Source organism: Cynocephalus volans, chromosome 5, assembly GCF_027409185.1.
Source record: "Cynocephalus volans isolate mCynVol1 chromosome 5, mCynVol1.pri, whole genome shotgun sequence".
Classification (NCBI taxonomy): Eukaryota; Metazoa; Chordata; class Mammalia; order Dermoptera; family Cynocephalidae; genus Cynocephalus; species Cynocephalus volans.
The window spans coordinates 120,670,969-120,682,354 of record NC_084464.1 but is presented as its reverse complement, the minus strand read 5'-3'; the positions used below and the strand labels follow the sequence as shown (position 1 = coordinate 120,682,354).

Sequence of the window (11,386 nt, the reverse complement as noted above, 5' to 3'; positions counted from 1 at the left end):
GGGCACCTTCTTGAACGATGCCAGCTGTTTCCTTCGTTTTAAGACAACAAGCAGAAACATAAGTAAAATCGCATTTCCAGGGAAAGAGGAGGGTTTTTAAAATAAGTCTGCTACAAACCAGCTTCCAGACAAGGGAAGTTAGTCAACTTTTCCCACTCTGATAACCCTTTATCTGTAGGGCAACAGGGGAATTATGAACACTTGTCGAAAAATCATGTGCTCCCCCCACACGCGGGGTGGGGGTGCTTGTGTGTTCATAAAGTCATCCTATGTGGTATCAGCAGGGGCCGGGCATACCATGCGATGTCACGCGGGTGGAGACAGTGTTGCCATGACATTCCATGAGGCATCAGATACTGTAAAGCTGTCTTGAGAACATTCTCTATTGGACCAAGTCCTTACTTCGCTGGAAGAAATCGGAGCCAAGACTTAATTTCTACAAAGTGTTCAATTTATTGCTCGAAGCTATGGCACCGTAAAACTGTCTTTTTAGAATGGAAAATTTGACCAACTGCTATGAGGTAAATGAATTTTGAAAGTGGGGGTGGGCGGGGGAGGCACATAACTTTTTTTTGGAAGGGGGAGAGGGCATGTACGAAGTCTTAAGCAACCACAGAACCTAAGTCTCTCAGAATGTAAGAGGATGTCAGACAAACGACAGAGCTGATCAGCTCTCGGGACCCGGCTCCTCTAACGTTAGGACGTTGGGTTTAACTGCTGCTGGGCACGGGGAATCCCTGCCCTGGGTAGGAACAGAGGAACTGGAGACAAGATGCGCTGCAGAACGACCCGGTGCCCAGTGATCCCCAGCGAGCCCCTGCCTTGCCCGGGACTCCTCGGGGCGGGCCCGCGAGCGCAGGGCGCGGGTCGGAGACGGAGGCAGGGAGGTCCCCGGGAGCCCAGGCGCCCCCGGGCCACTCGAGGACGATGAACTCTCCGACCCCGAGCCCCGCCCGCCGCCTCCCCACCTTGGGCCTCCTGCAAGGGTCCGACCGCCCCCCCCAGCCACGGCTCCCGCCCGCCTCGCGCCCCGGGCACCCCCAGCCGGGCCCCCGCGAGGCTGCGCTTCCCGTAAACTCCCCGCCCCGCTCGGCCCCCTCCCAGCTTCGGCCCCGCCCCCGCGGGCCCCTAGGTGGCGTGTGATTGGTCCGGCCGTGCTGTCACTCTCCGGACGCATCACCGCCCTCGTTTCCGACCGCCCCGAGACCGGCAGTGATATTAGTGCTCGCGGGGCCGCGGCGGAGGGCATCGTGCTGCCCTGCTCGCTGCTCCTCGCCCGCGGGTCTGCGCGCTCGCCCACCTGAGTCGCGGCCGGGGCCGCGGGGCCACGCGCTCAGCCGCCACCTGGAAGGAAGAGGCAGTCTCAGCTCGGAGATGGGGAGCGGGCGAAGTTGACGAGCTCCCCACCCACGCTGCGCCCCTCCTGCCCAGAGGTGCGCCGCCCCCTCCGGGGGTGTCCGCGCGCGGCCCTGCCCCAGGTGTGCAGGGGACACTCCGCCCCCCGGGACGTGAAAACTTCACCCCAAGTCCGAAGAGTGGGCTCCGAGGGCGGTGCCCGGAGCCGGACTCTGGACTCCGCGCAGGGGAAGCCGTCCCGGCCGATCGCGAGGCCGTCGGAGGGCGGGGACCCGCTGGAAACTTTATCATCATCATAGGACTGATCACGTTTTGCTGTTTTCTCTCTCCGCAGGGGCTGCAGCCAGCGGTCTGTCGCGCGTGCTTGTTTGCCAAAGGAGGCGCCCCCGGGAGAAGACCCGCAGGGCAGTTGTTTCTCCAGGGGAGCCCTGCAGCCCAGCCGAGGGGTCTGGGCGGCCTGGATGCGCAGGACCCAGCCCCGCAGCCGCTGACGCCCGGCGGCGGCGAAGTTTGGCTGCTGAGCGGCGCGGCGCCGGGCCACTGGACAGCGGGCGGCCCGGCGGCCGCGGCGACGGGAGCGATGCCCGTGGGGGGCCTGTTGCCGCTCTTCAGCAGCCCCGCGGGCGGCGGCTTGGGCGGTGGCCTGGGCGGGGGGCTCGGCGGCGGCGGCGGCAGGAAGGGGTCGGGCCCCGCCGCCTTCCGCCTGACGGAGAAGTTCGTGCTGCTGCTGGTGTTCAGCGCTTTCATCACGCTCTGCTTCGGGGCGATCTTCTTCCTGCCCGACTCCTCCAAGCTGCTCAGCGGGGTCCTGTTCCACTCCAGCCCCGCCGTGCAGCCGGCCGCCGACCACAAGCCCGGGCCCGGGGCACGCGCCGAAGACGCGGCCGAGGGGCGAGCCTGGCGCCGCGAGGAGGGCGCGCCCGGGGACCCGGCGGCAGCCCTGGAGGACAACTTGGCCAGGATCCGCGAAAACCACGAGCGGGCTCTCAGGGAAGCCAAGGAGACCCTGCAGAAGCTGCCGGAGGAGATCCAGAGAGACATCCTGCTGGATAAGGAGAAGGTGGCCCAGGACCAGCTGCGTGACAGGACACCGCACAGGGGGCTGCCCCGGGTGGACTTCGTGCCCCCCATCGGGGTGGAGAACAGGGAGCCCGCCGACGACGCCGTCCGCGAGAAGAGGGCAAAGATCAAAGAGGTGAGTGCATCTGCCAGAAATCCCTCCCAACGGGCCATGTTTTTCAGGGAAAAGAGGCAAACCTTTGAATCTTGTAAGACTGCAGTAGCACAGTGTAGGGGGAGATGGAGGTTTTCCCCTTCCACCAGGTGCTGTGTCAAAGGCTCTTTCTTTTTCTTTTTTTCGGTATGCTAGTAGATGTGGCCAATTAAGATCTGAGGTTGTATATATCCCGTTGCTTTTAACTTACATGCTCGGGTGAGCATAAACCATGGGAGGTAGGTAAAATACCTGAGCAGGTGATAGACAAACCTCCTTCACTGGCCGCTACACGGTTAAATTGTACCTGAGAACAGTAACATTGAAGGTACTAAACAGCTCCCTCGTAAGTTTTGGACGTGGCTTTAAAATGAAGCTTGAATGTAAACACAAGGCATCTATCACGCGTGATAAAAATGTTCTAACAGCAAGCCAGCACTTCCCTGCGTGCAGTCATGTGGCCCCATTCTGCCAGGTGGCGTTGTGTGTGTACTTACAGACTGTAAAGGTGAAACTGGAGAACTGCCCACTATAAGAGGAATAATGGTGTTTACATTTTTTAAAAATGTCAATTGAAAAAGCTACTAGTCTGCTGCCTCTTGTTTCTCTAGTAGTGCACAGCCAGAAATAGGGTATTCCGTGTGATGCAACAGGTTTGCCTCCACAGCAGCACAGTGATGACAAACTTAATCTAGGACAAACACGGACTTTGATAAGTCTTGTTATTTCTTTCTTGTAGTTTTCAGTTAGAACTTGTAACATGTGGCCAGTTCGTGACCAGCTTAAAGCTGAAGAGGACCTTAAAAATCATTTGAGGCTGTCATTTTAAAGATGAAAGTCCAAGGGACCACAGCTTCAGAACCAGTTAGTGAGCAAGTTAGGACTTGAAGCCTAAAGCCCGTACTTCCTCGCATTCACCAGTATCCAGGCTCTCTGTGGACATGCCTCCTTCCAGAGCTACTCCCGTCTGTGAAACTGTGCTGGCCTGGGTTTTTCATAAAATCGAGAGCTGTTGGAACCATATTAAAAGCATCTCATCCCAAATCTTGGTTCAGTTTTCTAAAATACATTATGAATGGAAGTAGTGTGTTGCCATTTTTAAAAATAAAACACAGAGTCTCTGTGAAAATAAATTCTGTGTTTTGATATTGGGTAGGTAATCAAGAAAAGAAGCTTCATGATCCCATTTTCAGAGAGTAAACAATTTTGAGGTGGTGAAGTGGTATTTAGCTTAAGTGGCTGCAGAATGGAGGCAGCTCGATTGTCATAGGATTTGTGACTTTAATGTAAGACCAGATGAATTTGGTTGAGCTGTAATTGAGCAAGTTAAAGTGGATTGGGGTCTCTCAGTTTATTCTAGGAAGAATGCTTTCATCTCTGCTGTGCAGATAGCTTCCTTCCACATTCCATCAGCCTTTCTGCTTCTTTGAGGCTCCTTCTCAGGCATGGAAACCTCCCAGGCTTGTTGGAATGCATTCTACTCTCCTGGACAACTTCTGTCTACCAGTTTCCATTCTCCCTGAAATCCTGTCAGTGCTACCAAACCAGGAAGGTGGAACAAAGCTCTACCTCTTAGGAAACATCTTCCCAGACTCCTTAAAAATATCTAACCTAAACCATAGAAAATTAACCCCAAATGATCTGTACCTACTTGTTTCCCTTAAATTTAAAGAGCATGATTTGTGCATATCATGCCTGTAAATTCATATGAGCTGCCACTTAGTGGAGGTCACAGCTGTCTGAGGAAAGGATTTTAAATACTAGAGATGAATAGATGTTAAAAAGCTGTTGTGCTGACCAATAGTGTCATAAGTGCATTTAGAGCAGCAGCAGTTAGTTCAGGACAGCATATCTGTCCCTATTAGATCCATGTTATCTGTGTCTTTAAATCAAAAGGTCTTAATTAACTGTGTAAAAGAAATTTAGGGCCAGCCCATGGCTCACTTGGGAGAGTGTGGTGCTGGTAACACCAAGGCTGCGGGTTTGGATCCCTATGACAGGAATGACTGGTTACCCACTTGGGAGAGCGTGGTACTGACAACACCAAGTCAAGGGTTAAGATCCCCATACCAGTCATCTTTTAAAAAAAAAAAAAAAGAAAAGAAAAAGAAAGGTAAAGAAATTTATGTAGCTTCTGTGTCAGTGTGGTGCTAACATCTTAGCACCTAGATGTTTTGAAACTGCCCAGTCTTGCATAAAGTGGTGGAAGTAAATTTGTTCTTTAAAATTCCACGTTGCCTTGAAACCCAAAAGAGTCAGCATAATTAGCTTCAGTATTTACCCAAAGACTAATGGGGAGAAATGGATTGTGATTTTTCATCAGATTAGTGTTGGCAGATGTATTCCTTCGTAAACCAAAAGAAAAAAAAAAAAGTAACTCATGCTATTCTGAAGCTGTGCTGTACGTGTTTGGTTTCAGAGAGGAAAGAGTGCTTGCCTGTTATGAATGGGGCACTGGACTTCAACTTTACAGATTTAGATTCAGTTTCAGGCACCACTATGGACTTCTTATCGTGGACCAATGGATCTTTGCCTTGGTGGTGTTCTTTATTGTTCCCATATTTTTTACTTCTCTTTATATTTAGGTTCTCCATCACATCTGAATGCACTAACCCTTTTGTAGTTAAAATTCAGAAGATCTAACTTGGTGGGGAGCTTTGACTGTACGTGAGTTAAACTTTTATTTTGTAAATTTGATTCAAAGGCAGTCAATACTATTTTTTATATTGCCAACACAATTATGTGACTGGTATTGTGGTACATTTTTAACAAATTTGTGTCTTAGGGGAAATATTCTGCTAATTTCAAATAGGACATTGCCTAGCACTCTTTGCAAATTTACTACTAATTTGATGGATGTTAAATCTTTGATGTAAAACTTAAAATTAAACTTAAGATTTTCCTTCCCCGACCCCCAGGAAAACTTTGTAAATAAATTAACTCTGGAATTTCCCTGAAATTTATAAGAACCCATCAGCTGTGGGATCACAATTGTCTTCTCTCTGTTTCTCAAAATAAGGCTTTAGTTCTTCATTCCAGATATACTTGTATAATCATAAATTTAAAGAAAATTTTCATATTGGTGGTTAATGGTTAAAATATACTCTAATTATATTTTACACTAGCCTTAGGTATAAAGCCTTGAGTATATAATTTATGTTAACAACAATTAATCCTTTTGGTAAAGATCAGATGTGAGAATAATCCACCTTGACAGTTAAGACACACCCCCCCCACACAAAAACACTTTTATTTTGAAATTTAATTCTCCAGTTTATTAGTATGGGTAGTTCTGGTCCGAAAAATAATATTTACAAAATAACTTAGAGACACCCATCGTTGCTTGCCTGTTCAGCCACTCCCCCTGCTCCATGACACTCTATGTGCTGAATGTAGGCCAGTGTGAGATTGCCCTACTCAGAGGCCAGTCCCCAGAGCAGAGGGGGCCTGGAGTGTTTGTAAAAGTTTCTCTCTTTAACAAGCAGATGAGTAAATTAAGATTCCAGCAGTGTAAGTACTGGAGTGGATGCTGACTGTTGAACATTAATATACAAAAGCAAGAAAAGATGGTTAATGGATAGTTAATTATGTTCAGCTTAATTTTCTGTAAGCTATAGATAATTTATTCGAGAGGAGTATTCTGTCTTCCTCTTATCAGGCGACTAAGATTCATATAAAGGAGCTGTACATAGGACTTAGAACCCAGTTAAAGGTATGAAAAGAGGCTTAAAAATTCATTTTTGAATCAGTGTGTCTGTGTTTTTTAGGTGAACTAATTAACTAAACCATCATGAGAAATTTATGCTAGTATTTCATATGTGTAAAAAGTGCCTTCGTATGAGATCCGAATTTGTTGGAATTCATTGGAGAACTAACATATTTGAATTAGATTATTTCATAAGCTATGGTAGTACAAATTATTTAATTAAGTTATTTCATAAACTATGGTCCTGTGAATTCTTTATTAAAGAGAGTTTTAAGCATGGGTCTCAAGGTCAGAGGGAAAGAATACCTACAGATTTGTGTGAGTGATGAGGGCTAAATGTGCAGGGTAAGTCAGAATTGCACTGGAAACTTCTTACACCCCCTACCCCAGTAGAGCACCTGTGACCTTTTAATTTCCTGAGTACCTACAAAATCATAAACATGTAGCTGTTTGTCAAAGATGAGTTTCAACTGGTCAAAATAGAAGCAGCCACTATGGGTTCCAGAGGCACTGTGAAATGATTGGCAAAACGGCCTGTCCTCTACATAGAAAAAGGAAACACTTATATTTCGAAGTTTAGGTAAGAGATTACTTTTTAGGAGGAAGTAAATCTTGACTTTTTCCCCAGGGTTCTTAGCCTAGTGCCTTGCTTTTGGTGTTCAGTAATTGAATTACCTCTAATGCTCCATTGCCGACCCCTCAATCTGTTAAAAGACCGTTTACCCAAACTCTGCAATATTTTTCCTGTTACGCAATAAAAATGATAACATTAAATCTCTGATTTTTAAAACTAAACATATACTCTAAGTCATAAAGTATTTTAGCTGGATGAGACCTTAGAGATAGCTCAGCTTATTCATTTTACCATGTAGGCAACTGAGATACAAAGATTGTTCTAGAAGTCACATCTTCAGTTAGTGGCAAGAGTTGAGTTGAGAATGGAAGTCCTGATCTTCAGTGAGTATTGCACGCTGTCCCCCACACAGCTTGCCTCCTAAATAAAACTCCAGAGAAGTGTACAAATTGTCCATATTTATTATTTGCAGACACTAATGTAGAGTGAGTACAAAACACATAAGAGGGTACTTCAAAAATTTTGTGGAAAAATGCAGTTAAAAGATAATGCAGATCTTGCCATGAATGTTTTGAAGATACATCGTACAATTATGTTGTGGTATATATTTGACCTCATATTAGTTTTTAATATGGCAATTAAAAAAAAATCTTACTAGTGGCATGATTTAGACTTTTTAAAGCTGCCCAGGCAAAGTTAGACATGACGTCTTTTATCTCTTTATAAAGATCTCTGCAGGAAGCAGAGACATTTGTAATCATTCAGCTGAACATTCTTTATAAAGAGAAGTGGGGAAACGGAAGGAAGGGAGAGAGGAAGAGAGAGTTGCTGTTTATACAAAGTGGGGGAGGGAGTGTCCAGAGAAATATGATGACTTGGGGGAGACCTTCCAAGCTGTGAATGTATGTGCTCTTCTGACATTGTACTATGGATAACAGAACAGTTGACAGCTAACCTGAAGGACTGTGTTTTTTTTTAAAGTAGACATACATTTAAAAATTACACCGGTCTGTGGGCCATTCTCTCCACCTGGGTAAATCCCAGAGATTCTCTGTTTGTGTGCCATTATCTGTGTCTGCTCTATCCATTTGCAGCAGTGTGGTAGTTAGAAAGACAGGTTCTGGACTCAGATTACCTGGGTCTGGATCTGGCCTCTACCACTCACTAGCTTTGTGACCTAAAGCAAATTAAACTCTCAGAGCTTCAATTTCCTCATTTGTAAAATGGGGATAGTAACGGTACCCACTTTGTTGGATCCTGAGGCTTAAATGTGATCATCCACATGTAGCACTTAGAATGATAATCAGGCATGCAGTGGGTGCACAATAAATGCTACTTGCTATTATTACTGTTACTGGTCACCACCTAACGCCATCAAGCCAAGATTACACTGTTCCATATACTGTTCAGTAAATCGGGGAAATGGTTAATGATGTTTCAAAATATTATCAAAAATAGTTAAAATTAAGTTTTGGTGCTTAAAGGGATACATTTCCAGTTCATCAAAATGATCTTTCCAAATAGCTATAATTTTATTGTGCTACAGTCAACTCTGATATTTTTATTTTTATTTTTTGGTGGCTGACCAGTACAGGAATTCAAACCCTGGACACTGGTGTTACCAGCACCTCGCTCTAACCAGCTGAACTAACTGGCCAACCTCAACCCTGATTTTCTCAGATTCCTGCCAAATTCCAAAAAACTAAATACCTTTAAAATTGTACACTTACCGCATATACTTCTTCAGCTTCTGTATTTCAAAATATGTGTTAAAGAATTAATTTGTCTCTTTCTCCCAGTTAAATGTGCTTGTTGCTGAAGTACCATTTTCTCAGAGTAGTCAGTCAAGTTACCTCCTTAAGCATTGAAATTACTCCTCAAGATAAAAAGAGAGATTGAGTAATGTGAATTTAAACCTCTTTTGTCTTTGGAGGAATGTTTTTAAGAAGTGAGGAGAAAATTATTTTAGACATGACAAAACTTATATAATTATGATAAATTCTATAATTAGAGCTCACCTTATAGTCAAAGTTTGCACATATCAATTGTATTTTGTAGCTCAAAAAGTTTGGCCTTTTTGAGAGCTTCACAATGAATTTAGATTTATTAGGGTTTCAGGCCCAAAGGACCTCTGAGATCCTGAGACCCAAGACTCATTTCACATATGAGAAATAGGGCTTGATGAGCTGTGACTTCCTGAGATTCCCCAGTGTACAAATGACAGAGCTGGGAACTACTTCTAAGAGCCCAGGCCTGGCTTAGCCTCTGATAATCTTGACCCTAATGAGATCATGTGCTTTGGAGACTGGCTGGCTGGGCCCTCCCTCCTCCTCAGCTCTGAATGACAAACCAACAGCCAGAAACCCTGCTGAGACCATCCAAGAGGGAAATGGAACATCTTTGCTTGGGTAAGGTATTGCCTGAGAAAGCAGTCCTGTCTAATTCCTTTGCTCTGAAGAATGCGGCAGCACTGCCTTACCCCCACTGAGTCCTGGTAAAGACTTCTGTGATCATTAGGTAGTTGAAAAAAAAAAAAAACAAATGAGATTAAGGCTTAAGAGCATTTAAAAGTCACAGCCCTCATTTCTGTCATGAATACTCTAGCAGTTGCTTTAGGTACATTAGAGCCCAGCAGTCCTGCAGATAATCCAGAGCAGAGATAATAAAGTTAAAAAGCACAGGTATCCTTTGTATTTATTTGTCTTTGGTAACTAGAATGGCCCCTTTACTCTTGCTTTTCTATCTGTCCATTTGTCTCACTGGCTATTAAATGTATTGAAAGCCTAGTTCCTGATTTGCTGTGCTACTTTCTGATCTCTCTTGTTCTACATCCTCATACAAGTGACACTCAGACCATATTATATTCAGTTCGATTTGCATTTTTCACATATTCATATGTGGGTTTCCAGTTAGATTGTCCTATCTCCATTTCCTTGTGTGAGGGTGTCTAGTGTGAGCAACTTAGTATGAGAGAATGCAAGGAAATGAGGGGATGAAAACCTAATAAAGGACGCCAGTTTCTGAAAGACTGGCTTAATAAAACAGCACATCACAGTCTAAAACAATCTTTGTTGCAGTGCTGGTGGGGAAGTCTGTTTGCCTGTGCTAGGCGTTTATAGGCAAGGGTGTGGCAATAATTAATGTACACAGGCCTATGAATGACTGTGGTTGAGACATGAACTCAAGTCATCATAGACCAATAGCTATTGCTGAACTCTCCATTTCTGCCAAATGCTTCCTTGTTGAATGATCTTTTCAAGGTCCTTTGAGGAGCACTTGATTCTTCTAAGGAACAAGAAGGTCTGAGACGTAGGCGGCCAGGGATCTTGGCCCAGGCTGGGGTGGCATGTCCAGCTTCTCTGGGCTTTTGTTTGGGACATGATCGTCTGACCCTAGTTCCTCTTTCACAGGAATACAAGGGTACTTTAGAAAGTTCATGGAAAAATGTAATTTAAAGTTATTATAAATCTTTCCACGAACTTTTTGAAGACCCCGCCTCATAAATGCTGGAGCTATGAAAAGGGTGAGTTTCCTCACTGTATCTCTGTCAGGGCATAAGGCGAAAGGACAGACCTGTGGATTGATTAGGGCAGCACATGGGTGTATAACCAGTCTCAAAATCTCTTTTCCAGCTGCCTGAAATTTCACCATCAGTGCTTCCCTTTAGTTGATGTATTGCTTCTTAAAGGCTGCTGGTAAAAGTGTATCACTATCGTTGCTCAGCAGAAATTACTGTACTTTCAGATTTGTCTAAGCAAGGGATAGAATAAGTTTGTAAAAGAATCAAATATCTTTCACTGTGTTATTTCATTATAAATTAATGCCTGCTAGGGAAAGAAAATTTTGAAAGCACACTGAAGTAGAAAAAAGAAAAACAGTCCTTCACAATTCTATCATTTGGTCATAAGTAGTGTCAACACTACCCTTCCCCAACATATAAGTTTATTTTCCCGACAGTTATAACCACACTATAATCGTGTTTTTTCATTTTCTTTTGAAGTATCATTTTTATTATACTATTATATATGAAGTAGAAGCATCATACTTTATTTAACCATTTCTTTGGACCGGAACATTTAGGTTATGCCCAGTTTTTTGTTTTTATAAGAAACGCTGAGATTAAACAACACCTTTTGTCCAGTAAGTTTCCATCTCACTTTTTATTGCCCCCCCGTATTAGTCCATTTCTGTTGCTTGTAACAAAATACCTGGTACTGGGTAATTTATAAAGGAAATGAAATTTGTTGCTTATAGTTTCAGAAGCTGGGAAGTCCAAAGTCCAGGGAACAGATCTGGGAGGGTCTTGTTTGGTGGCGGCTTTACACCAGTGCAGGGGTCTCACGTGGCAGAAGATGGTGGAGCAGAGAGAGAGAGACTCTCACGGGCTCTCCTTTTAAAGCCCTCAGAACCACACCCATGACCACCATTATTAATCCATTCAGTATGGCATGGTCCTATAATCTAATCACCTCTTCAAGGTCCCACCTTTCAATTACCTCCCAACAGTCACAGTGGGGGCCAAGTTTCTAATACATAA

The 11,386-nt window shown here is 44.8% G+C and overlaps 1 protein-coding gene across 1 annotated transcript in view; it reads left to right on the top strand.

Moving 5' to 3' along the window:
- Positions 1 to 1,936: 1,936 nt before the first annotated feature.
- MAN1A1 (mannosidase alpha class 1A member 1) overlaps positions 1,937 to 11,386 on the top strand; it is a 155,836-nt gene continuing 146,386 nt past the window's right edge. Inside the window, exon 1 of the mRNA XM_063098401.1 lies at positions 1,937 to 2,551. Coding sequence (XP_062954471.1) covers positions 1,937 to 2,551 — 615 coding nt within the window. The remainder of the gene's footprint in view (positions 2,552 to 11,386) is intronic.